Source organism: Oncorhynchus tshawytscha, linkage group LG11, assembly GCF_018296145.1.
Source record: "Oncorhynchus tshawytscha isolate Ot180627B linkage group LG11, Otsh_v2.0, whole genome shotgun sequence".
Lineage (NCBI taxonomy): Eukaryota > Metazoa > Chordata > Actinopteri > Salmoniformes > Salmonidae > Oncorhynchus > Oncorhynchus tshawytscha.
Window position 1 is genome coordinate 18,785,472 of NC_056439.1, and position 27,977 is coordinate 18,813,448.

The window sequence follows — 27,977 nt, forward strand, 5'->3', positions numbered from 1 at the left end:
TAAACAGCCACCACTAACATTGAGTGGCTGCTGCCAACACACTGACACTGACACTGACTCAACTCCAGCCACTTTAATAATGGGAATTGATGGGAAATGATGTAAATATATCACTAGCCACTTTAAACAATGCTACCTTATATAATGTTACTTACCCTACATTATTCATCTCATATGCATACGTATATACTGTACTCTATATCATCGACTGCATCTTTATGTAATACATGTATCACTAGCCACTTTAACTATTCCACTTTGTTTACATACTCATCTCATATGTATATACTGTACTCGATACCATCTACTGTATCTTGCCTATGCTGCTCTGTACCATCACTCATTCATATATCCTTATGTACATATTCTTTATCCCCTTACACTGTGTATAAGACAGTAGTTTTGGAATTGTTAGTTAGATTACTTGTTGGTTATTACTGCAATGTCGGAACTAGAAGCACAAGCATTTCGCTACACTCGCATTAACATCTGCTAACCATGTGTATGTGACAAATAAAATTTGATTTGATTTGATTTGAGGTACAAAAAAAGTGTCCCAATTTAGATCATTTTAAATGTACAGTATTTAATATACTTAAATGCTAATAAAATACAAATAAAATTGACAGTAAATGCATTAAATGTATTTAAAATTGTTCCAATTTAGATCATTTATATTATACTTACTATATGTTAATTAAGTATGATTTAAGCAAATGGAAAAAAGTTCCCCACTTGTGTTTCTCTATCCCTCTCCCTCTGTGTTGTTATTTTCCCATCTCTCCTACTTCCCCTCTTTGTCTTTCTTTCCACCTCTCCTTCCTTCCGCTCTGTCTGTCCATAATGAGCGTCAGGTAAGGGGGTATAAGGGCCTGTACTTCTGACAAACAGCTCCTTCCATGCTGGCCATTATTTTTAAATGACTACCTAATGAAGTTCCACCTGGGTAACGAGACCAGGTGTATGAAAATGCATTTTGATCGTCTCACGAAGAGGAGCACGTCCAGTACTTTGGACATCAATCAGACCGGTTCTGCTTCTATGACTAAGGTGTTCATTGATGTTGAAATATAGGTATAGGAATAAGTGTAGGTGTTGAAACAGTACATTTTGCATGAGGCTTTTTTTGGGACATATTTATTTATTTGATTGGCCAATAGATAGCTAAAGGAACCATTTACAAAGTGAAGTGTAAACGGTACGTCATAGTTGTCACATAGAGAAGACCGCATTTTTTTTGTGTGCATGTTTTCTGTTGTGTGTGTGTGTCTCTGTGTTTGTTTGCTGAGAGTGATTTGTCGTATTTGACATGTGTCTAAAGGGACTCTTCAATTTTAACGAGACCAATGCATTGCTTCTCCCTGCTTCCCCGTATTCCAAGGTGTGCGTAGGCAGTAGACAGAATTAATGCTACAAACACCACTCTTGTGTATTCTGTATTCTGTGTACCGTTGGAGTCAAGCCCTTAGCCCCTATGTCGTCCACCTGATATTCCACCACGGGGAATGAGGACTTCCGGGGTTATGGACTCAACATGTGTGCTGCTATTAAGATTAAAACACTTTTTAGATTTCCCAAGACATCATTATGTTCTGTGAGGTACAAGCCAGGCTTCTCTCTCTCTCTCCCTCTCTCTCTCTCTCCTCTCTCTCTCTCTTTTCTCTCTCTCTCTCTCTCTCTCTCTCTCTCTCTCTCTCTCTCTCGTTCTCTGATTCCTCCTGTCTCTATATTAAGAATTGTACCAAACAGGACATCCATCCAACGGTGTTGTTTATGATGTTTCAGGTCTGTTTTTAAAGGAGACAATGAGATGTGGCCTTTTTTTATCTCATACCATCTACCACCCCTACCCTCCCTACATCATCCCTACCCCCTGTCAGAAGCAGGAGTATATAAGCAGGCAAACTCTGACAACCTTTATTGTGGGCTGTACATACCCCTGGGCACACACACTCATACTTGAGAGTACTTAACCTCTCCACCATACACACACACACACACACGCACACAGTAAGAGCGGTTCACCTGTGGTACATTACCTGAGTCTGAGCTGGAGCCCAGGGGACAGGAGACTCAGGTCACCACTGGAGGAGCTTCCAAACACTCTTCACCACGCCGTATGACAGAAGAGCTAACCAGCCTGAAGTTAGAAAAAAAGCTGAAGACTTACTGGCAACAAGGCGCTGCTCATCAACAAAAGTAAGTGCAACGTTTAGGAAAATCTTGGGACATTGCTTGACTTGAATGAATTGACCTTTCTGAGACTATGCAACATTACCAGTTATTGTTTTATGGCCATCTCATGAAAAATGATTACGTTCGGGTATGTTAATTTAGGCGGAAATCTACATTTTGCCCTATCATTCAAGTTAATGTTAGTTTTTTTGTGCTTTTATTTTTAAAAAAATGTATGTATATATTTATAGTATTCTATGATGAATTTAATCTGCTCTCTGGTGTCTTTTGGATTGCTTATGTTTTAAGACGGAAGGAAAGCAACAAAGAAAAGTCACACAAAAACAACAGCAGAAGAAATAGAGTAGGCTGAGTAGAAATACTACTGGCAGCAATTTAGCACTTATTTCTTAGCATAGAACATCAAATCAAATCAAATCTAATTGTATTGGTCACGTACACATGCTCAGCAGATGTTATTGCAAGTGTAGCGAGATGCTTGTGCTTCTAGTTCCGACAGTGTGGCAATATCTAACAAGTAATCTAACAATTCCACAACAACTACCCCACAAATCTATGTAAAGGGATGGAATAAGAATTTGTACATATAAATATATGGATGGGCAATGACCGACCGGCATAGACAAAATGCAATAGATTGTATAAAACATAGTACACCTGAGATGAGTAGGTAACTCATGTATTTATTCACAGTTCATGTGGATTTCTGAATTGTGTGACATGAGTGCTGGCTCCTTATGCTGCACCAGTACGTTAATGAGGGTTCTCTAGAATTCTGTGAGAATTCCATTGTTTTATAAATCAGTGAGAATATCTAGTGTACTGATAGTGTGTGTGTTATATTTTTTTTCCTTGATTGCTAGACAGTTGACATTTGAGAAGGTACTGAGTATATAGCTAGTAAAGTAGGAGCTTAAAGTGTGTGAGCTTATTTTTTTCACTGAATATAAATGTGAAAGAGTTATTTCAAAGAGTGAGTGACTATGAATGTACTGTTTGGTAAAATTATAAAACACCAATTTGTGCTATTCTGATTGGTGGGTTGTGTTGCCGGTTAGGCCAGTCGTGTGGGTTTAAGGATGGCTGGTGTGGCTCCTCCCCCTGCCTCACGCCCTGCCCTCCTGCTGTTCACCCTTATGGCCATGACCCTGGTGACCTCCAGCTACCCTCAGCCACGCCTCCGACCCATACACAGGTATGACCTGACATACTGGGTATAATGACGAGACGCTTGTGTCTCCTATCCTCTGTCCTCTCCATGTCTCCTTTTCCAAATGTCAGAGGGAAGCGTGGAGAGGATTTGAGGACAGAACTCGTTTCAATTCTGACATTTTGAAAAGGAGGCGAGGTGAGGACCGTGGAAACTGGACCAATTTTGACATTCGCCTGGGCAGCTTTTTCCCCCTTCTCCTCAGATGTGTGCCTTCCTTTCATCTGAATCTACCCTTTTACTGTTGTATTTTGAGACTGAGACACAATGTACGGAGATCAATCTTTCTATGATAGTGAGCACTCTTATTCTTATATGGTAGTTCTATCCATAGATGTGTTTGTATTGTTCCTAATGAGATCTATTGTTCTATCATCCTGCTCTACTCTTTGCTTCCAGAGGCTCCTCTCCAAGTGATCCAGGAGACTCCAACAAGAGGGAGGAGTGGGAGGTGCTCTACCCTTCCATCTCGCTCCGTGATTGGAGCATGCAGATGATGTCAGCCCCATACTTTGGTGAGGCCAAGAGCAAAGCAGAGCTCCTAGGGGAGCAGTGGCTCCCAGTGGTGGGCCAGTGGCAGATGGACGAGGATATGGCCAAGGGCTGGCTGGGCGACTGGGCTCCGCAGGGCTCCAACAATGAGGAAAAGAGGAACATCGTGGTGGCGGATGATGCAGCGTTCAGAGAGAAGAGTAAGCTGCTCACAGCTATGGAGAGACAGAAGTGGCTTAACTCCTACATGCAGAAACTGTTGGTCGTCAATTCCCAGTAATAAGATGACTGCTAAGCCTACGTATAAATGACGGAACCTGATTTTAAAAAAAATGTTAATAACATGCCCTGATAAAAAAAAAGAAGAAGAACGTACTAATTACAATTTGATTACTCAGAATTTAAAAGTCAATAAAGATTTTTATCAGACCTTCTGTGTGACGTTTGATGAAGAATTAATTCTGAATATAAAGCATAATTTGACACAGGATTTACATGCCTATGTTTATATGATCGTTTTGATCCAGTTGAATTATTGATTGACGTAGTAAATACACTGAGATACTTCCACTAAGATGGCGCTGTTGGGAGGTGCTGTTGTACAGCTGAGGGTCTACCATAGGACTCTTTATACATTGTTAATATTAATGAGTGTGAAATAAAGCAAATAAGTGATCATGTCTTGTATTAATATGGTTGTTGTTCCTCTATGTTCAAGTGTTCTAGTTTATTTTTGTCAAACAGTCATTTTCTAGTTTTTTAGCTTACGCCACAAACTGATGCCCTCTGGTGGAAGGTATCATGTACAGTAGAGGTAGGGTAAATTGAAAAACAATTGTGATTTCTGTTTACTTCTTGAATGGATTCAATCTGAGGTGGGTTGCAGGGTGTTTCATTTGAAGGTACATTCCGATTGAGCCGACATCTGCAGCGTGTATCGTGAACGGGATCTCCACTCATGCGGGGATATATTGCCTTTAAAAAGCGCATTGCCCGACAGCGCTCGACAAAGCGCCTCAAATTGAATCTCGGCCTGAATTTAAATGGATTTCACCCCAAACCTGATAAACAGTATAGTGATGGCATCATTCACACCGGCGGAGAGAAAGAGACAGACTTCAAAGGAGAGTCAAATCTGCAGGGTGATAAAGGAAGGTGGTGGTGGTGTGTATGTGTACATGTGTACATGTGTGCGTGTGTGTGTGTGTGTGTGTGTGTGTCTTAGGGGGCACAGACCCTTAGCCAAGACCTTGGACTGCAGATGATGATCAATTCCCCCAACATCCTGAGTTATGATGTGTTTAAAATTGAATATTTGAATAAACTTATGGCTGAGAAAATAAATGGGGCCACAGCTAAATACACCAGCCTGACCCCATTACTTACGGCGAGTGGGCCATTAATTTGATGATGTGACAGACCTGTGATTTATTAGTTAATCTTTTCTCTCTTTTGTCTCTCTGTCTCTCTCGCTCTCTCTCTCTTGTCTGTCTGTCTTTTTCTCTCACTATCGCTCTCTCTCCCTCTGTCTATCTGTCTGTCTGTGTCTTTCTCTCTATCTGTCTCTCTCTCTCTTTCTCTCTCTCTCTCTATATATCTGTCCCTTGGCCGGGCTTTGTCTCTCTCTCTTCTTTCTATCTGTGTTATACTTTATGGCTGACTCTCTCTCATCCTCTCTCTCAGCTGGCCTCTTTCTCTTTCTCTTTCTCTCACTCCCCCCGCTTTCTCTCAGCTGGTCTCTCTCTTTCTTCCTCTCTCACTCTCTTTCTCTACCGCTCTCTCTCTCTCACCCCATAATGTTTATAATCATGTCTTACATGGGCTCCTGACAATAGAGGCAGACTTATGGCTTAGGTAAGCTATAATGAGAAGAGAGATATCATTCAACAATGATGAGCCATGTATGTCAATGTGTGTACATGTGTATGTGGGTTTGTTTGTACACTATATATTCAAAAGTATGTGGACACCCTTTCAAATTTGTGGATTCGGCTATTTCAGCCACATCCGTTGCTGACAGGTGTATAAAATCGAGCGAACCGCCATGCAATCTCCATAAACAAACATTGGCAGTAGAATGGCCTAACTAAAGAGCTCAGTTACTTCAACGTGGCACTGTCATAGCATGCCACCTTTCCAAAAAGTCAGTTCGTCAATTTCTGCCCTGCTAGAGCTTCTCAGATCAACTATAAGTGCTGTTATTGTGAGTGGAAAAGTCTAGGAGCAACAACAGCTCAACCATGAAGTAGTAGGCCTATGGCCAAGCAGCCACACACAAGCCTAAGATCACAATGTGCAATGCCAAGCATTGGCTGGAGTGGTGTAAAGCTCGCCGCCATTGGACTCTGGAGCGTGGAAACGCATTCTCTGGAGTGATGAATCACACTTCACCATCTAGCAGTCTGACGGTCTAATCTGGATTTGGCATATGCCCGGAGAACACTACCTGCCCCAATGCATAGTGCCAACTGTAAAGTTTGGTGGATGAGGAAAAATTGTCTTCTGGTCATGTAGTGTATATGTGTCTGAGTGTGTGCATGTGTGTACGTTTATGTGTGTGCAGGGCTTTTACTTTAAAACATTACACTCGGACCTCCTGTATTGCCTCCTCATTGTCCAGGGGGAAGTGGCCACAGTATCAGAATCAGCAAGTGACCCAGAGACCCGGCCTGTGCTCTGCTGTGATGGATGAGCAGACACAGGCTCACAGAGACTATTATTTATCATCGGATCCAGCGGCGCTACCTGGCAGACCCACCCAATCAGCAGACGCTAAATTGCTTTCTGCATCCCACTGATTCTCCTCAACTGATGCTGCTTCTCTATCGTTTCGTCTATGTCCTCTCTTGTTGCAGTCATCTGTTCTCTCTCTACTGTATAGTGAGCACTGGTTGTCCATTTCATACTCCTGGGCCCCAGCAGCCAAAGAGTAATTTACTGTACTAAGTATGAGTTGAGAATCTTATTGGGCATGGTACTGTATAACCTGGGTCCTATAGCCAACACATATGATGTAGTGAAAAGTATGGGAGCCAGTGGGTAAATGCATGTGTCTATACTAAAGAAGTTAATACCACAGGCAGGGGCAGAGTGAGATTAGTGGTCCCCATAAAATTCAAATTTAGAGCTAGTCAGTCATGCATACTGGTAATATTGCGTGTTGCTATGTTGTCATCCATCACAGATAGCAGATGCACAGTAATACCCGGGCCAAGCCACTGGAAATATTCTCTTTTCCTTGATCAGAATGACAAGTAAACACTGCGTGTACTGTATCTCTCGGCTAAACACATATTTGGTATTGTGAGCGTTGTTTGTGAGCTAGGCCTTTCATGTTTTATGCAACAGATAATGCATGTTTCCTGCGGAAGAGAGAGCATATGAATATTATAGGAGATCTTTTTTTCATGGTAGTCTTTTAGGTATGGTTTATATGATGTGTGTATTACACACAAACAAAACACGCAGCATGCACGCCAACACACACACACACACACCCACACACAGTACACACAAGTATACCGCTAAATAGGCACACAGACTCAGACACATTGAGAAACTATAGGTCCTGTGAACCTTCTTTATTCTTCCATCGACAGATATTGCTGAGCTCAGTGAAGCAGACAGGTCTGTAAATCACCTGTTATTACAGCCTCTGAGTCACAAGGAGTTAATATAGTCAGGGCCCATATTCACAAAGTATCTCAGAGTCGGAGTTCTGAACGAGGATCAGGTTCCGCCTCTTATTAATTATGGATTATAAGGCAAAACCTTCTCCTAGATCAGCACTCCTCCTCTGAGACGGACAGACACATACAGGCCCTGGTGTCTGACACTAACGTCTTGTGACTCTAAGGCTGTCCTAATATTGACACTGTGCATATGGTCTGGTCTCATACTTCAAAATCCACACAGTACCAGGGACATCCCCTTCTGAGAGGCTTACACCTCCATCTCTCCACCCCTTTCCATCCTCCCACACACACATACACACACACACACACTGCCCATCTCCCCAACCATTTTCCTCCCACTCTCACCTTCCCTCCATCTCTCTCTTGCTTCCTCCTCCAACCCCACATACCTTCCCTCTGCCTCTTTGTATCCCCTCTATCCATTCTTACTCTGCAATTCCCTCGCAGAGGATAGGAATCCTCAAATGAATGCCACTTCACTGCCAGTGAAGTGGCATTCATTTTAATATTATATATAGATAGATATCTTTAAAATGACAACGAGAATTACAGCGGTACACCATCACGTAAAAACATTGCCTTGGAAATACAAAAACTCCAAAGAGTCAAAAAAGACAGCGTTTACAGCAGACCTGGTTTCAAATACTACTTGAATTTAAAAATACACTTTTAGGTTTTTGCTCTAGTCTGCCTGGAGTGCCAGGCGGGTGTGGTTTTCACTCTTGCTACTATTCCATTCGTTCCATCGTGTCAGGCAAGCACAATCAAGTCCAGATAAAGTACTTGACATGGTTTCAAATAGTATTTGAACCCAGGTATGGTTAACAGGTAGACTATGAGCTCATATCTGCTGAGCTGGGTTGGGTTTTTGTCTCTGAGGTCAACTCTATGTGTCCGTCTGTCTGTTAGTCCACCATAGAGAAGTATAGAAACACACATCATAGAATAGAAAAACACATCAGTCTTCATCAGAATGATCTCATCAGTTCATCTGGGAGGCTGGCTGGCAAGGCGCTGGGCCGTTTTCCTGAGCTGGAGTGGTCTCATTGAAACGTGTCGATTCTTTCTGCCACTCCATAGGACCGGAACAGTCTTGGTTGAGGTCATACTGAGCTCTGAGAAGTCTAGTCCAGTCTAGCTGAGCTCTGAGATGTCTAGTCCAGTCTAGCTGAGCTCTGAGAAGTCTAGTCCAGTCTAGCTGAACTCAGGGTCAGACACTTACCACCCTTTTCACACTACTGAGCCAAGCTAAGCCAAGCTGTACTGTGATGGTAGTTGCTGAACCCGTGCTGGTAAGCACAATGTAAAAGGTAAATATCAGAGCCGTCACAACATGGATCCAGTCGACATTATAGTGTGAAAAGGATCTAACTATCCATGGGCGAGGGTCATGTGTCTATGACCTCGGTAGGTGATGGTTCGTCAGAGAGGCTAGTGGTGGCATTGGGCAGGGTCTGGTTGTGCCCGTGGCTATGACCCACAGAGTTCCCTTGATGCAGCTCCAGGGCTATACCTGCCATGCTAGGGTCCTGTGGAGGGAACTCCTTTACCTGCCTCTTATACTCCAGGAATGTACAGGCTTTTGTGGCTATAGCCACCACATTCTTCCCTATAAAGATGGTAGACACCCTACTATCCTGGAACAGCACCATGTTAACCCCGCGGATCAAGATTGTGACTATGTTTATAGTAACTAGACTTAGAACAGGGTACAGCATCATCTTCTGGGGCGAGACGTGCTCCCCCTGGACACTGATCTCAGAGAGGGAGACGCAGGGCAGGGTTAGGAGCAGGATGTAGCAGTAGAAGAACATCAGTCCCTCGGCCCAGATGGGCAGGCCGGTCCGTTGGGGCTCCCACAGGTTGGCCTGGATGTCCAGAACATCCAGCAGGTCCAGGGCCACCCAGAACAGCTTCCCCCGCATGTCCTCCTTTTTCCTGAAGGTCCTCACGTATTCCATGCTGTCCAGAGCCACCAGGACCAAGTATAGCCCCGGGACGCACACAGAGAGGAGTAAGGTTAGAGCCTTCCGGGCCACCGTCTCCAGGCTTTTCCTGTCCGCCTTGTAGTTCTATAAGATATAAGATATACTTTATTGTCACACATTGAAACGTGTATTTTTCAAATATCTCTGTGAGTACCCCCCCCCTGACAAGACACACATACACCAGGGTTAGCCACAGTGCAGCGTCTCTGGAGCAGCTTAGGGGTTAAATATCCTGCTCAAGGGAGCAATGGAAAGAGATGGTACTGTATATGGAATACTGATGCCAGCAACACTCTGGTTACCGGCCCGCTCCCCACCAGATTTTCCATAGTCGGTGCTAGGATTCAAACCTGGCCTACCGGTCTAACGTCTAGGTTACCTACCTGGAAGACGAAGTAGAGCTTGATCTCCAGGACGAAGATGTAGAGGAACCAGAGTATCATGGCGTAGCCGCGTTTGGCGGTCTTCACCTCAGCCCCGACCCACACTGCCACGTAGCGCAGCACGATGAGGAAACAGATGTCTCCCACCAGCACGATGATGCACACTCCGATCTACAAATGCATACAATACTTTATTTACGCAACGTGCATTTAAAATTGTAACCCAGTTGTTACAGTTAAACAATACATTAAAGGAAATAAAATTGAGAGACAAGGAAAGAGATGTCAAACCACAAAGGATGTCAAAACTGTAAAATCACTAGGTAAAAAACAATGTTTTTTTAAAGTGTAATTCAAAGCTACAGTCTGCGATTGGTGCATCTACTGTTGGACTTATTAGTGAGCATTCCCCTGCTCAGACACTGCATGCATCATCCCAACCTAGTCAAACACAAATTTGAAACCCGTGCCATGGTATGTTAATTTACGTTAGGTTACATTACACTGGCCTACCAATGTAATAGCAGTCTCACAATATAATACGAATTGTAGGACGTATAGTATCCTACGTCTTGAACGTTTAGTATGATATATTACGTTTGACTACTTAAGTATGATATATTACGTTTGACTGCTTTAGTATGATATGCTACGTTCAACTGCTTTAGAATGATATGCTATGTTCGACTGCACAAGTATGATATGCCATGTTCGACTGCACAAGTATGATATGCTACGTTCGACTGTCACACCCTGATCCATTTGTCTTTGTGCTTGTCTCTACCCCCTACATGTGTTTCTCATCTTCCTTGTCATCCCCTGTGTATTTATACCTGTTTTCTCTGTTTGTCTGTTGCCAGCTCGTCTTGTTTTTAAAGTCAACCAGCGTGTTTTTCTGTGCTCTTGCTTTTTCCATATCTCTGTTTTTCTAGTCCTCCCGGTTCTGACCTTTGCCTGCCCTGACACTGAGCCTGCCTGCCTGACCATTCAGCCTGCCGTGACCTCAAGCCTGCCTGCCACTTTGTACCTCCTGGACTCTGACCTGGTTTATGATATTTTGCCTGTCCACGACCTGTCTCTTGTCTGCCCCTTGTTTATAATACATTTTAGAGACTCGAACCGTCTGCCTCCCTCTTGTCTGCATCTGGGCCTCGACCCTGTATCATTATCGACTGTTTAGTATGATATGCTACATTCAACTGCTTTAGTATGACATATTACGTTTGACTCTTTTAGTATGATATATTATGTTTGACTGCTTAGTATGATTTATTACGATTGACTACTTTAGTATGATGCTATGTTAGGTTATGGGTTAAAGTTAGGGTTAGGGTTAGAGTTAGGGGAAGCGTTAGCTAACATGCTAAGTAGTTGCAAAGTAGCTAAAAAGTAGTAAGTAATTGCAAAGTTGCTAATGTTGTCTGTGATGAGATTCAAACATGCAACCTTTGCGTTGCTAGACTTTTGCATTATACATCTACCCAACCACCCCGATCAACCACCCTCCTTTCGTTTTTGCCTTAAGTAACCTACTGTCATATCAAACGTAACCTATGATCTTAATTTGAGTGTTCAGGATTTACATAAGCAAATGTAATGCAACCCAACGTAAAGTAACATATCATACTAAATGGAGTGGCACGGATTTAGTAAATATAACATGTTTTGCTCTGAGACCAGGCTGATCAACCAAACATGTTATATTTACTAAATCCGTGCCACTCCATTTAGTATGATATGTTACTTTACGTGCTACGTCATCGACTGACAGATTGCTATAACATATGATGTGTTTAGCTTATAAGTAAAATACTGGACCTATCCAGGCGTTGTAAGATCTGGCAAGCGTCAGAAAAGCCTGGGAAGAGGAACGCGCCCAGTAGTTGTGCTCCCCTGCTCAGGCGAAGCGACGCAACAACCAATGGGCTAATTCCTGCCAGTTCACACTGGGTGTCCCAGCTGTTCCAAAAAATCATGCAGCAATTCTGCTCAAAGAACAACAAAATGGTTGGAGGGAAAGAGGTGGCTAGCGGTGTTGTGCTAATTATTGCCATCTATATGGGAGGTGTGAATTGTAGACAATTATCACGCGCTCAGATAGAAGCCATTAGCCATAGCTATTAGCACAAAGTTGATACATGTGCACCCAGGTATATACTTATGTGGGTGAGTCAACTTATTTGATTGACATTATTTCAAATGATTTAATATTACTAATAAAGTCTGCTCCATTTGAAGTAGAAATCGAAAATAAACTTTATTACATGAAACAAAAAATGGAATCATTTTGAGGCTACAGGAAATAGGTTGACTTCTATGTTAAACAACTGCAGTCATGGCTGCTTTGGTTGTCAACAGCCGTGTAGCTATTGTAGTACTTTGACTGTAGAAAAACAGGAATCTCTAAAGTTGTCCCAGGTGAGGCAAGCATGTGAGGGAGGGGCAACTTCGATTGTGCAATAAAGCGTCTGAGCAGGGGTACGGACCCAACAGATTTAAAAAGGATCAAAACTAAATGGCCTCTTACCTTCCTGGGCCCCTGGTTCTGCTCTACCAGATAGGCGTCCATGAAGGCCATGCTGGTCATGATCACCATGGTGGTCAGGCACACGTGGCGTTTGTCTGGCTGCGGCAACACCATGGTGGGCAATGTAGTTCTGCTGAACTGAACTTCCTGTTGTAGTCCTACAAAAAAAGTGATGTTCTACTGCATTTGTTGTCCTATTGCATCAGGTACAATGGACCTGTTGTAGTCTTATTACACTTTTTTTGTAATCCTATTACGCTTGTAGTCCTAGTGCTCTCGTAGTTATATTGCACTTGTAGTCCAACTGCACTTGTAGTCCTACTTTACAGTTTTCTTATTGAGTTATTTTAGGGGAAAATGTGAAGTGTACCTGATCAATCCCTATTAGGGTAACAAATAGCCTACATTCCATTTTTTTACATTATTGAGAAAATGCACTCCCACTCCTTAGCATGACGCAATGGGTCCCCCATCAATGCGTTTGAGAAAGACAACACTCTTAGGACCAGGAGGGCAATGGAACGAATCCAGGTTAAGAGAATTGCATTGATATATTATGGTCTATTTAAGCCATACAGACTGGTGCATCCACTCTCTCAGCGCAGTTCCATTGAGCCTGATGTGCTACTGCTGTGATCAAGGACTCACAACACACCTCTGAGGCTCCATAACCCTGTAATCCGCTCAGTAATATAGCAGTTGGGGTTTATTGCTCCATAGGAAAATGACAAAACCAGATATCTTCAGTTGCAGACTTTGTAGTGGCCGAATCCTCATGGAAGGACCACGTCATTGGTGTCAACTGATCATGTGAGTCAGCATCTTTTAGCAGCATGGACTAGCATAGTACAACAACAACAGTACATTTCCTGAAGATAATGTGAGTGCTTGCTTCAATTTTCCAAAGGTATCGGGGAAAGGTCTTCTAAAGTGGATCTACCAATGAGGAGAGAATGGAGTTCCACCCACTGTTGATGAGACGGACCTCTGAGAGTGATGTGTAGGTCCTGTGATACGCCAGAGGAATTGTTTCTCCTCTCACAGTCTGCGGAGTCTGGGGAAGAGAGAAGAGAAAAAGGGGTTAGCTTAGCACAAACTGTGTTGTAGCCAATTCTGTATATAAACCCTGGATTGCTGATGCTATGTATTGGCAGGGCTGGTGCCAGAACTAATCAGTTGGATGGGCATTTTATTTTTTTCACAGAACTTGTGAGTTTCAAGTTTGGGGAAGTTTACAATTTATTCTACATTTCTACCGATCTGTGTGCCAGTTATGATTTTCAAATAAAAAAATTGTGGAACAGGTTAATTTCAATAATAACATTTTAGTTTCTCAAAATCATTGTCATGTGGTTAATCATAAAAATGTGAATTAAAAGATAAAAACCTCAAAGTTAAAATTCAACAAACGCGAGAGCCTCAGTCTCTGCTATATGGACACATTGACACACCAGGGAAAACTGTACAGGTATTGTATGATGTATGAGATATTGTATGATGATGTTTTCACTGGATATATGGGTTCCTCAGATCATGCTATTTTCACGAGGTTTGTTGATTATGGAGGCCGGGAGAGTGTTGGAAAGATTTTTCAAATACTGTGAGGAACTATTAGCATTCGCAATAGATGTTAAAAAAAATTGAATTAATTGACTTCCTGTGTGAGGTGAATAAAAAAGTACTGCTTATTTGTGGTGAACGTGGTGAGTTAAGACAGTCAGAAATCAGACATCCCCAAATAGGCACTTTTCTACATGTACTTCTATGTATGCTCAGGGCCGTGCGCTCCCAGACCCATCCTCATCGGTCACATGGAGCACTCCAAACAAAAGACAATGAAAAAAATGTACAAAACTCATTAAATAATCAAACTTATTTCTCTGCAAACATTGTTTCCACTCTGAAAATGAGAATGGTAAATGACTGTAATTAATACATGCATTAACAGAAATGAACGTAACCAACGGATTAACGGTGCATCTACTAGGCCTTCTGGTGACATATGTAATGAGGAATTGATCAAAAATGAACAATCAAAAGCCAAACAATTCACAAAGTGAAACAATGAACATGCAAGAATTGGTGGGAGACAGCTGAGCGCTTTCTGGAGAGCTGAGTGCATGCATTCTGGAGAGCTGAGCGCTTTCTGGAGAGCTGAGTGCATGCATTCTGGAGAGAGTCGTGCTATATCCTAGCCACACACCCCTCCCCTTCTTCTTGTCTCAACATTTTTAATTATATTCAAGACACGTTATCTTCACATATTTTAGATGCTTTTCACTGACAGCTGCAAGTCAATAATCAGCTAGGCCGATACCTATTGGGAAGCCCGCGTGGCAATAGGCCTAGCTGCTTATTGACCTCCGGCTTCTTGCTTGTGATTTGAAACCATCCACAGCCATTTTTTTAAAGAAGCTAATGTTCCTCTGTTGCAAAGTCATGATCTCTGGTGAAGTATTTGAATGATTTTATTTAGACATGAGTAATTCTATAATTTTGGCAAAACATCAATTTACTTTAGGGGAAGCCAGCATTCAAACAGTGCCCTGTGCAAACACCAACATTCCTTTCCAATTGGCTGCTTGAAACCAGAGACCTGTATATAATGACGAGATGCTCATGTCTCCGGGAGTTGTTGTCCCAAAGGCATGGAAGGCTGATGACACGCTTAGGTCTGCATATTAAGCCCACCGAAACGCATTGGGCTTATTCTGGACCGATTCTGGTGAGAGTAAGCCCTCTCGCTCTGCCTGTTCCTCTCTGCTGAAACTATCTCACCAGAGAAAGCATCCGAGCGAGCGAAACCGCGCCCCTCTGTCTCAGTATGTGTAGTCCATGTATCTGATGTTGTCTGGCCAAAAAGAGTATGACATGCCATACTCTTTTTGTCCAGACAGCATCAGATACATGGTCTACACATACTGAGACAGAGGGGCGCTGTTTCACTTGCTTGGATGATTTGTCTAAGATTGATGCATCTTACTGCGGGCCCGCTTCTTGGTCAAATAAATTGTCAACATTTCAAAATTGTATTTGGATGGGGAAGGATGTATGGTAGGACGGGCCGGGGCCACAATGCCGGCCCTGTGTATTGGCCATTGAAGGCTTTGAAGCCACCGGTTGGAGCAGTCTTCCATAGAAATGAATGGGATTCTACATTATTTCAATGAAATTACAATATGAAATGTATTTACTTTTGTTTGTTTGTTGCTGTAGTGAGGACAGCAACATTAGTCATCTAAAATAAACATACTTTAAGGAAAATGTTTTTATCTATATATTTTCTTTCATTGTATAAATGTATTTTTAGCTCACGTAATATACTCAAAACATGATATAATCAAAAAGTATGCATTTTAAGGTGTCTGTAATAGTATAAATATGGCAAACATGAACATAAATACATTTCTACATTTCTATAGCATTTCTATATTTTTTTTAACTGGTGGGGGAGTGCCAAGATGGAGGTGCAGTGGCTTCAACACACCACTATCAATATTCTGCTGTTTATATAAATCATTGCTTGTGGGCTGCTGTGTCTAAACTCCTGTGATCTCACACGGTTACAGAAGAGGGCATTAGTAGGACTTTTATTAACGCCATAAAGATAACCACATATACAGAATGCAGTGGATACACACACACACACAGCATATATGTATCCTGTCAAATTTCCATTTAGCTGAATTGCAAATACATTCCTGTGTTAATCCGCTTTAGTGGGTTGACATCTCCCTTTTGGGCCGAGGTTTTAAATCAGCAGTTTAATTAAAATGGCAGGACACACGGGGGTCAGAGAGAGGATGTGGCAGAGCAGTATATAGCGTCTAGCAGGGTAAATCCATTTGAATTCAATCACTTTTTGACAGAATCCCTTTTGATTTATACAAAACTTTCCATACATGTTTGCCCATGGAAGAATTGGTCAGAATGTGACGTTTTTGACCTGAATGACAAAATACGCACAAAGCTGACCTACAGTGCCTTTGAAAAGTATTCAGACCCCTTGACATTCCACATTTTGTACGTAACAGCCCTATTCACAAATGTATTAAATGGTTTCCCCCCCCTAATCAATCTACACACAATACCCCATAATAACGAAGCAAAAACAGTTTTTCTTTCAAATTTGGCAAATGTATTAAAAATAAACACCTGAAAAATCATATTTACATAAGGATTCAGACCCTTTAACTCCGTACATTGTTGGAGTTTTATTGGGTATGATGTTACAAGCTTGGCACACCTGTATTTGGGGAGTTTCTCCTATTATTCTCTGCAGATCCTATCAAGCTCTGTCAGGTTGGATAGGGAGTGCTATTTTAAGGTCTGTTCAGAGATGTTGGATTGGGTTCAAGTCCGGGCTCTGGCTGGACCACTCAAGGATATTCAGAGACTTGTCCCAAAGCCACTCCTGTGTTGTCTTGGCTGTGTGCTTCGGGTCATTGTCCCGTTGGAAGGTGAACCTTCGCCCCAGTGTGAAGTCCTGAGTGCTCTGGAGAAGGTTTTCATCAAGGATCTCCCTGTACTTTTCTCTGTTCATCTTTCCCTCAGTCCCTGCCTCTATAAAACATCCCCACAGCATGATGCTGCCACCACCATGCTTCACTGTAGGGATGGTGCCAAGTTTCCTCCAGACGTGACACTTGACATACATGCCAAAGAGTTCAATCTTGGTTTCATCAGACCAGAGAATCTTGTTTCTCATGGTCTGAGAGTCCTTCAGGTCTCAAGGATGATCAATGGACACAGGATGCACCTGAGCTCAATTTCAAGTCGCATAGGAAAAGGTCTGAATACTTATGTAAATAAGGTGTTAATTTGTTATGTTTAACTTCTTATGGCTGGGGGCAGTATTTAGTAGCTCGGATGAATAAGGTGCCCAGAGGTGCCCAGAGTAAACTGCCTGCTACAAAGTCCCAGAAGCTAAGAAATACATAGTATTAGTATATTTGGATAAAAAAACACTCTGAAGTTTCTAAAACTGTTTGAATGATGTCTGTGAGTATAACATAACTCATATGGCAGGCAAAAACCTGAGAAAAATTCCAACCAGGAAGTAGGTTTTGTAGGTTTTCAACTCATTGCCTATCGAAGATACAGTGGGATATTGGTCATATTGCACTTCCCAAGGCTTCCACTAGATGTCAACAGTCTTTAGAACCTTGTTTGATGCTTCTACTGTGAAGTGGGGGCGAATGAGAGGGGAATGAGTTAGAGGTCTGCCAGAGAGCCACGAGCTGGCCACGCTCGTTCACGTGAGAGCGAGCTCTGTTCCATTGCATTTCTACAGACAAGGGAAATCTCCGGTTGGAACATTATTGAAGATTTATGTTAAAAACATCCTAAAGATTGATTCTATACATCGTTTGACATGTTTCTACGGACTGTAACGGAACTTTTTGACTTTTCATCTGCTCCTAGTGATCGCGCGTCATGAATTTGGATTTGTGAACTGAACGCTCTAACAAAAGGAGGTATTTGGACATAAATGATGGACATTATCAAACAAAACAAACATTTATTGTGGAACTGGGATTCTTGGGAGTGATAATCAAAGGTAAGTGAATATTCATAATGCTATTTCTGACTTCTGTTGACTACACAACATGGCAGATATCTGTCTCTGAGCGCTGAGCGCAGATTATAGCATGGTGTGCTTTTTCCGTAAAGTTGTTTTGAAATCTGACACAGCGGTTGCATTGAGGAGAAGTGTATCTACAATTCCGTGCATAAGATTTGTATCTTTTATCAATGTTTATTATGAGTATTTCTGTAAATTGATGTGGCTCTCTGCAAAATCACCGGATGTTTTGGAACTACTGAACGTAACGCGCCAATGTAAACTGAGATTTGTTTTATATAAATATGAACTTTATCGAACAAAACATACATGTATTGTGTAACATGAAGTCCTATGAGTGTCATCTGATGAAGATCATCAAAGGTTAGTGATTCATTTATCTCTATTTCTGCTTTTTGTGACTCCTCTCTTTGGCTGGAAAAATGGCTGTGTTTTTCTGTGACTTGGCTCTGACCTAACATAATCGTTTCTGGAGCTTTCGCTGTAAAGCCTTTTTGAAATGTGGCTGGATTAACAAGACTTTTATCTTTAAAATGATGCCTAATACTTGTATGTCTGAGGAATTTGATTTATGAGATTTCTGATTGAATTTGGCGCCCTGCAATTTCATTGGATGTTGGCAAGGGGTTCCTAGCAGAACCCCGTTCCCAGACAGGTTAAGAAAGACTTAGTAAAGACTGAAGCTACCGTCTCATCTTGGAGGTATTTGACAGCCTTGAGGTTAGCCTAGCATCGTGTGACACCGAGAGAGAATTGATTGGGGAAGATTAACGAGTTCATGTTCCCATGGGATATTAGTTACTGCTAAAGAATACTGTCTGCATTGATATATGTGCTTGCTGTGGATCTTGTGAGGAAACCTGCAAGGAACTGCCATACTTCACTGAGGGAGTATCTACGAGTTGTGAGTAACCACAACGGTGGGGTGCTTCGGGAATTTATGTGTGTCATAATTTTTTTTGAGGTCCAACGTGCACAAAGGGGTTAAGTAAGCTTGAAATAATTTGGACATGGGTTGTGCACCCATGTCCACCCATATTTTGATGTGGTGCTTTGATGACAAAATGGCGCCGGAAAGAAATGGCTTAAATCAGTTCTACCAAATCTCTATCAACATGCTAAATGTGCAACCAAAGGGAAAAAAATTCTAGATCACCTGTATCCCACACACAGAGACGCGTACAAAGCTCTCCCTCACCCTCCATTTGGTAAATCCGACCACAACTCTATCCTCCTGATTCCTGCTTACAAGCAAAAATGAAAGCAGGAAGCACCAGTGACTCGGTCTATAAAAAAGTGGTCAGATGAAGCAGATGCTAAACTACAGGACTCACACTCGTCTGATGTGGCAGGGCTTGCAAACTATTACAGACTACAAAGGGAAGCACAGCCGCGAGCTGCCCGGTGACACGAGCCTACCGGACGAGCTAAATACACTTCTATGCTCGCTTCGAGGCAAGCAACACTGAGGCATGCATGATGAGGTCATCAGCTGTTCCGGACGACTGTGTGATCATGCACTCCGTAGCCGATGTGAGTAAGGCCTTTAAACAGGTCAACATACACAAGGCCGCAGGGCCAGACGGATTACCAGGACGTGTGCTCCGGGCATGTGCTGACCAGCTGGCAGGTGTCTTCACTGACATTTTCAACATGTCCCTGATTGAGTCTGTAATACCTACATGTTTCAAGCAGACCACCATAGTCCCTGTGCCCAAGAACACAAAGGTAACCTGCCTAAATGACCATAGACCCGTAGCACTCACGTCCGTAGCCATGAAGTGCTTTGAAAGGCTGGTAATGGCTCACATCAACACCATTATCCCAGAAACCCTAGACCCATTCCAATTTGCATACCGCCCAAACAGATCCACAGATGATGCAATCTCTATTGCACCCCACACTGCCCTTTCCCAAATGGACAAAAGGAACACCTATGTGAGAATGCTATTCATTGACTACAGCTCAGCGTTCAACACCATAGTACCCTCAAGCTCATCACTAAGCTAAGGAACCTGGGACTAAACACCTTCCTCTGCAACTGGATCCTGGACTTCCTGACGGGCTGCCCCAGGTGGTACGGGTAGGTAGCAACACATCTGCCACGCTGATCCTAAACACTGGAGCTCCCCGGGGGTGCGTGCTCAGTCCCCTCCTGTACTCCCTGTTCACCCACGACTGCATGGCCAGGCACGACTCCAACACCATCATTAAGCTTGCAGACGACACAACAGTGGTAGGCCTGATCACCGACAACGACGAGACAACCTATAGGGAGGGGGTCAGAGACCTGGCCGGGTGGTGCCAGAATAACAACCTATCCCTCAACGTAACCAAGACGTTGGTTATGATGATTTTGGACTACAGGAAAAGGAGCACCAAGCACGCCCCCATTCTCAACGACGGGGCTGTAGTGGAGCAGGTTGAGAGCTTCAAATTCCTTGGTGTCCACATCAACAACAAACTAGACACACCAATACAGTGAAGAGGGTGAGACAAAGCCCATTACCCCTCAGGAAACTATAAAGATTTGGAATGGGTCCTGAGATCCTCAAAAGGTTCTACAGCTACAACATCGAGAGCATCCTGACCGGTTGCATCCCTGCCTGGTACGGCAATTGCTCGGCCTCCGACCGCAAGGCACTTCAGAGGGTAGTGCGTACGGCCCAGTACATCACGGGGGCAAAGCTGCCTGCCATCCAGGATCTCTACACCAGGGGGTGTCAGAGGAAGGCCCTAAAAATTGTCAAAGACCCCAGCCACACCAGTCATAGACTGTTCTCTCTACTACCGCATAGCAAGCGGTACCGGAGTGCCAAGTCTAGGACAAAAAAGCTTCTCAACAGTTTTTACCCCTAACCATAAGACTCCTGAACAGGTAACCAAAAGGTTACCCAAACTATTTGCATTGTGTGCCACCCCCAACCCCTCTTTTACGCTGCTGCTCTCTGTTTATCATATATGCATAGTCACTTTAACTATACATTCATGTACATACTATCTCAATTGGCCCGACCAACCAGTGCTCCCGCATATCGGCTAACCGGGCTATCTGCATTGTGTCCATCACCCGCCATCCACTATTTTTACGCTACTGCTACTCTCTGTTCATCATAGTCACTTTAACCATACCTACATGCACATACTACCTCAATAAGCCTGACTAACCGGTGTCTGTATATAGCCTTGCTGCTGTTATTTTCAAATGTCTTTTTACTGTTGTTTTATTTCTTTACTTACCTACACACACACACATACATTTTTTCACACTATTGGTTAGAGCCTGTAAGTAAGCATTTCACTGTAAGGTCTACACCTGTTGTATTCGGCGCACGTGACAAATAAACTTTGATTTGATTTTGATTTGAGTTGAACCTTGAACCTTATGTATGTTGCCTTAGTGGAGTCATTTACGATTTCAATTTAATTTAATGCATGTGAAAGTATATCCTTATACAATAACACAAATCTACAATTATTCCATCTGAAGTTAATACCCCAGTCGTCCTCACCCTAGATAGTTTACAATAGATATTGGAGATGTCCTTCTCACCTAACATCCCATGCTGTTGGGATACTCTACGTCAGTTAATATCGTGAGAGTCAAATTCGAGCCTGGTGAGAGGGTTACACCTGTTTTCGCCTTGTCTTTATGTGTATTGTGTTTCAATTGATGAGGAAAATGTTTTATTTAATCAATTTAGATTAAGGCTGAATGTGTAAAGAGTAAAAAGTCAAGGGGTCTGAATACTTTCCAAATGCACTGTATTTTGCATACCCCACCGTACCTTGAGGCATCCATGACTTCATCACTGGAAAAGATAAACGGTTGAGTTTGATAGAATTTAAAAGCTTACAGTGTTGTCAAACTATTTTAATAGTTTTTGAAAAAATGATTCTGTCATTTTTAAACCTTAACGTAAATGATCTAAAAACGAATGAACTCAGATGTTTTTCATATTCACATACGTTTTAGCTTAGACTCTATTTCACATGTTGTGCAAACCATCGGTTGAGGCACAACATGATCTTGAATACAAAGTGGGTGTCATTTAAAGTATAGAAATATAATTCAGAGAATGGACCTATCCTATACTATGGAGGATTGACAGTATAATTTATAACAAATATTCCCATTCAAATCAATATTCTCTGATGTGTGGACCACCAACTATCTTTTTCAAATTATTTGTATTATGTTATTACAATTTATTCCATGTAATCAAGAGCATGTTGTGTCTCAACCTTAGATTATGTAAATCAGGGTCTAAATAAAATTATGCAAATACAAAAATAAAAAAAACGGTGTTTATGCATTTTTAGATAATTGATGTTAAAGGTGCAATATGCAGAAATCTCTCCGCCATTTCCTGGTTGGATAAATTTGATTTCAGTTTATGTGACAAAACAACCAATGTATAGTGTAGAGCATCATTGTACCATCTAAACCGGTGTGAAATATCTTTTCAATAACCAGAAATAATGTATTTTCAGCTGTTTGATGCTGGTATACAAAACTGAAAGTAACTGGAAGCAAAGAAAAAGTTTACATAGAACAGATCTACCACTTCTTAGACTTGCTTTCAATGAGAACGACAGATGTATAACTCACATTTCTTTGTGAATTTGGTCTGGTCACCCAAAATTCACATATTGCAGCTTTATAACTTAAAAAAGTAATACATTAAAAAAAAAAGTTTTCCCCAAGTGATCAAATAGTTTGTAAGCATCTAAATTACATCAATCTCAACCGTTTATCTTTTCCAGTGATGAAGACATCGATAACTCATGGTATGGAGGGGTATGGAAAAGGCACCATTATCTGTTGATTGTTTTAGAGTTCAGGTTCAGAAAGTTACTTCCTGAACACTCCCACAAAGGGCACATATGTATGTATAAAGGTTTCATTCAAATCAAAAAGGGTGCTGTCAAAAAGTGATTGAATTTGTGGATTTATCCGGCAACCAATTTTCACACACCCACGTGTGCACATGTGCGTGTAGTCTCATCTGTGATGAGTCAGCCATGTTATTTGACTTTTAAAAGCATCAGACAGTTTATTTAATTGAATCAAGATACTACTGTATTTTCACCTTTAAAGGCATCCATATAAACAGTCCATGCAAATGAAGAACCAACTCGACAGTTTCTCAACACAAACACTGTTCCTTAAACTGTCAACGTTAGGGATAATTTGCATTCCACGTCCCGATGCAGACAGTCATATATTTTCAATGAGCACATAACAGACTGACTTCTACCTTATAAAATGTCTTTAGATGGTAATTGCTGTTCAATGTTTCATCGCTCATGCATTCTTAAAAGACACTGTGGTGTGTGTGAGTGTAGTGGTTGATTTGAATGCCGCAAGAGTAGACCAAACACTTGGGGATTTCAGTCACACACGTGTCAATGGAGCCACTCTGAAAAGGTCAGACTGATGTTGTGTGTCTGTTCAAGTGGTTGTGGGGCTCGCACACACGCACACGCACACACACACACGCACGCACGCACACGCACACACACACACACACACACACACACACACACACACACACACACACACACACACACACACACACACACACACACACACACACAGAGCAGTTGGCTTTGGGTGCCCTCACCAGCTATGTACTTAATGCTGATTGTTAAGGTTCTGACTCGTTACAGGCTGTCAGGCAAGAACAGTAGGGATGCTTCTAAATTCAGGACTTTATTGATCTACATCATCACCACACACACTTAATCTAAAAAGGAAATAGAATATACATAATAGTAACACTGGTAATGCAGCAGTACAACAGGAACTGTATATAGCCTAGATAGCATTGCATTACAGGAACATTGACCTATTCACACATTACTACAAACAAGATGTAAACACCTCAGCAGAGAGAGAGGCTAATTACTGACCCTCGCTCTCCAGGCAGGTAGAGATCTAATCTGACAGGCCATAAATCAAGTGCGCATATGCACCAGGCTAGAATATTCTACTAATTTTAGCTGGCATATAACACTCTCTCTCAGCATGATTAAGATGCACCACATACTCATAATACTAAATACAACCATGCAATATCACATTAAATGGCAAGACAATATGTATTAGTTAAACAGGTACACGATGCTACCGCTGGCGACGAAACAAATAAGTTACAAATGTAACAAGATAGCCAACACTAGCAACGTTTCAGTGGCATGCATTAATCATCATAAACAATCCCCATCAATACATCTTACATTGCGGATGCATGCACAAACACTTCCAGGGTAAACATGGAAAACTTGTCCATAAGCCATCTTTTTCTTCTTCTATGTTATTATGGCGGTCCACAAACATACATTAAAGGTGCATGCCGACACACACTGTATACAGCTTGAGATTTTAAAAAATGGACACACCCATATTGTTCCTAAATAATTAACAAAAGACAAAGAAACAAATACAAAAATCCATGTACTCCCTTAGTCAGATTCAAATGTCAACTCTGAACCCTACAGGCTCTGAGGCCTGAGAAGGAAGAACAACTTTTTCCTTGCAATGTTTCGGCCAGGAGACCCAAGAACCTTTCAGTCGCAGATACAATTATGGACAGCTTCTTGGACTTCTTGTTTGTTTGGGGAGTACAATTAATCACATGGGCAATAAACGCCACAAAATCCACCTTCTTCATGATCAGCATGTCAGTGTCCATCAACTGTTGAATGACCCTCTGAATATCCACAGTCTGGGGTGCATCCACTGCCGTATCTTCAGCTCCACTCAATCCTGCAACTATTTTGCGTTCCTCTATGTAGGAGACCTGCTGTACCGCCATGACCTTGGCCACTTCAAACTCTACCCTACTTGATACGCGGCCATACTTTTTGTCATTACGGCAAAACAACTGCTTGGATACGAAAGCTCTCATCACACATCTATCATACAGTGCCTACAGGAAGTATTCCCACCCCTTGACTTTTTCCTCATTTTGTTGTGTTTACAGCCTGAATTTAAAATGGGTTCAATTGAGATGTTGTGTTACTGATCTACACACAATACCCCATAACGTCAAAGTGGAATTATATTTTCAGAAATCTTTACAAATTAAGTGAATAAGTATTCAACCCCTTTGTTATGGCCTAAATAAGTTCAGGAGTCAAAATGTGCTTAACAAGTCATATAATATGTTGCATCGACTCCCTCTGTGTTCAATTATAGTGTTTAACCTGATTTTTAAATGACTACCCCATCTCTGTACCCCACACATTTACTGCATCTGTACAGAAGGGTCCCCTCGGTTGAGCAGTGAATTTCAAGATTCACAGATTCATCCACAAAGACCAGGGAGGTTTTCCAATGGTTCGCAAAGAAGGGCACCTATTGGTAGATGGGTAAAAAAGAAAGCAGACATTAAATATCCCTCTGAACATGGTGCAGTTATTAATTATACTTTGGATGGTGTATCAATGCACCCAGTCACTACAAAGATACAGGCGCCTTTCCTAACTAACCTAAGTGGCTGGAGAGGAAGGCAACCGCTAAGGGATTTCACCATGATACCAAGGAGAGTTACAGAGTTTAATGGCTGTGATAGGAGATAACTGAGGATGGATCACCAAAATTGTAGTTACTCCACAATACTAATATAAATGACAGAGTGAAAAGAAGGAAGCTTGTACAGACTTTTTTTCTCTCAAATAAATGCATCCTGTTTGCGACAAGGCACTAAAGTTATACTACAAAAAAATGTGGCAAAGAAATGAGCTTTTTTGTCTTGAATGCAAAGTGTTATGTTTGGGGCAAATCCAACACAACACATCACTGAGTACAGTACCACTCTTCATATTTTCAAGCATGGTATTGGCTGCATTATGTGTATGCTTGCCATCGGCAAGGACTAGGGAGTGTAGGATAAAAAGAAACAGAATACAGCTAAGCACAGGCAAAATCCTAAAGGAAAACTGCTTTCTGAATGGCAAACATACACAATCCACGTCTCAATTGTCCCAAGGCTTAAACCTCCTTCTTTAACCTGTCTCCTCCCCTTCATCTACACCGATTGAAGTGGATTAAACAAGTGACATCAATAAGGGATCATAGCTTTCACCTGGATTCACCTGGTCAGTCTATGTCATGAAAGAGCAGGTGTTCATAATGTTTTGTATACTCAGTGTGTGTTAGTGTATAATTTTCCATACATTTTCGGAAAATGTTAGAATTGTTTGACATTCCACTTTGACATTACATGGTATTTTGTGTGATCGTTGACAAAAAATGACAATTAAATCCATTTTATTCCACTTTGTAACAGAAAGAAATGTGTCAAAAGTCAAGGGGTACGAATACTTTCTAAAGGCACTGTATCCCAGCTTCACATGTGAAGGGATATACTCTTTGTCAGACATCAATAATTACCGTCAGGCTTTCCTCTTTTCTTCCATCCACTACGCGGTTCAGGCAGTCTGCTCCAACTATTGCTGGTATGTTTCTTCTAAACCATGAAGTTCTCAACATCCAACATGACACCAGAGATGACACCTTTTAATGGTGCGCTGCTCCAAAAATCTAAACTCTCCACTTCATATGTTGATAGTTTGAAGAGCCATAATGCCTTCACCTTCTGCTCTTTCGACACACAATCAAAACCAAACCACTTCTGATCACTGACCGACTCCCCCTTTCCTAATGCATCCCCCGAATGGCAAAAAAATGCATTTCAAAATATTTAATTAACGTCACATAAATTGCGTTTAGAATACATGTAGAGACATTTGTATCTTTGCTAAAATGCATGTAATGCCTGACAATATTCCAGAAATGTATGACTAGGACATCTAGTCTACAGGGTGGCGGAAGTGGTTTCTAATTAAGACTTCTTCAATGATTCTTTATGTATTGATCAATGGCAGTGATGTAATTTAAATTGTGATAGTGAGTAACTTTTTAGATTTTTACTATATTTTGTTACGTTACAGCCCTTTTCTAAAATTGATGATTCCCGCCCTCCTAATCAAGCTACACACAATACCCCATAATGACAAAGCAAAAGCAGGTTTTTAGAGATTTTCAAATCAAATCGAATTGGTTACATACACGTGGTTAGCAGAGGTTATTGTGGGTGTAGTGAAATGCTTGTGCTTCTAGCTCTGGCAGTGCCGTAATAGTCAAGGAGCATATCATCTCCACCCTACATGATACCCTAGACCCACTCCAATTTGCTTACCGCCCCAATAGGTCCACTGACGATGCAATCGCCATCACACTGCACACTGCCCTATCCCATCTGGACAAGAGGAATACCTACATAAGAATGCTGTTCATTGACTACAGCTCAGCATTTAATACCATAGTACCCTCCAAACCCGTGATTCCTAGTCTATGCCTATAGGCAGCAGCCTCTAACGTGCTAGTGATGGCTGTTTTAACAGTCTGATGGCCTTGAGATAGAAGCTGTTTTTCAGTCTCTTGGTCCCAGCTATGATGCACCTGTACTGACCTCGCCTTCTGGATGATAGTTGGGGTGAACAGGCAGTGGCTTGGGTGGTTGATGTCCTTGATGATCTTGTTGGCCTTCGTGTGACATCGGGTGCTGTAGGTGTCCTGGAGGGCGGGTAGTTTGCCCCTGGTAATGCGTTGGGCAGACCGCACCATACAGCCGACAGGATGCTTTCAATAGTGTATCTGTAAACATTTGTGAGGGTTTTAGTTGACAAGCTACATTTCTTTAGCCTCCTGAGGTTGAAGAGGCTCTGTTGTGCCTTCTTCACCACATTATCTGTGTGGGTTGGTTGTCCATTTCAGTTTGTCAGTGATGTGTACGCCAAGGAACTTGAAGCTTTCTACCTTCTCCACTGCGGTCCCGTCGATGTAGATAGGGGAGTGCACCCTCTGCTGTTTCCTGAAGTCCACAATCATC

The 27,977-nt window shown here is 42.0% G+C and overlaps 2 protein-coding genes across 2 annotated transcripts in view; one reads left to right on the forward strand and one right to left on the reverse strand.

Annotated features, from left to right (window-relative positions):
- The first annotated feature begins 1,720 nt into the window (after positions 1 to 1,720).
- On the forward strand, positions 1,721 to 4,578 carry LOC112262289 (tuberoinfundibular peptide of 39 residues). Its single transcript, XM_024437972.2, has 3 exons — positions 1,721 to 2,199; positions 3,255 to 3,391; positions 3,806 to 4,578. The coding sequence occupies exons 2-3, from the start codon at positions 3,276 to 3,278 to the stop codon at positions 4,176 to 4,178; spliced, it is 489 nt and encodes a 162-aa protein (XP_024293740.1). The 5' UTR covers positions 1,721 to 2,199; positions 3,255 to 3,275; the 3' UTR covers positions 4,179 to 4,578.
- Positions 4,579 to 7,469: 2,891 nt separating this feature from the next.
- LOC112261560 (transmembrane protein 121-like) overlaps positions 7,470 to 27,977 on the reverse strand; it is an 83,325-nt gene continuing 62,817 nt past the window's right edge. The window contains exons 2-4 of the mRNA XM_024436993.1: positions 12,492 to 13,545; positions 9,965 to 10,135; positions 7,470 to 9,665 (exon numbers count right to left, since the gene is read on the reverse strand). Of these exons, the coding sequence (XP_024292761.1) occupies positions 8,982 to 9,665; positions 9,965 to 10,135; positions 12,492 to 12,605 (969 nt within the window). The 5' untranslated portion in view covers positions 12,606 to 13,545 and the 3' untranslated portion in view covers positions 7,470 to 8,981. The remainder of the gene's footprint in view (positions 9,666 to 9,964; positions 10,136 to 12,491; positions 13,546 to 27,977) is intronic.

Bases quoted from the DNA above. Each gene is read 5' to 3' on its own strand.
- LOC112262289 (XM_024437972.2), top strand. From the start codon at position 3,276: ATGGCTGGTGTGGCTCCTCCCCCTGCCTCACGCCCTGCCCTCCTGCTG. The intron at 3,392-3,805 runs GTATGACCTGAC...CTTTGCTTCCAG, and splicing joins CGCCTCCGACCCATACACAG to AGGCTCCTCTCCAAGTGATC.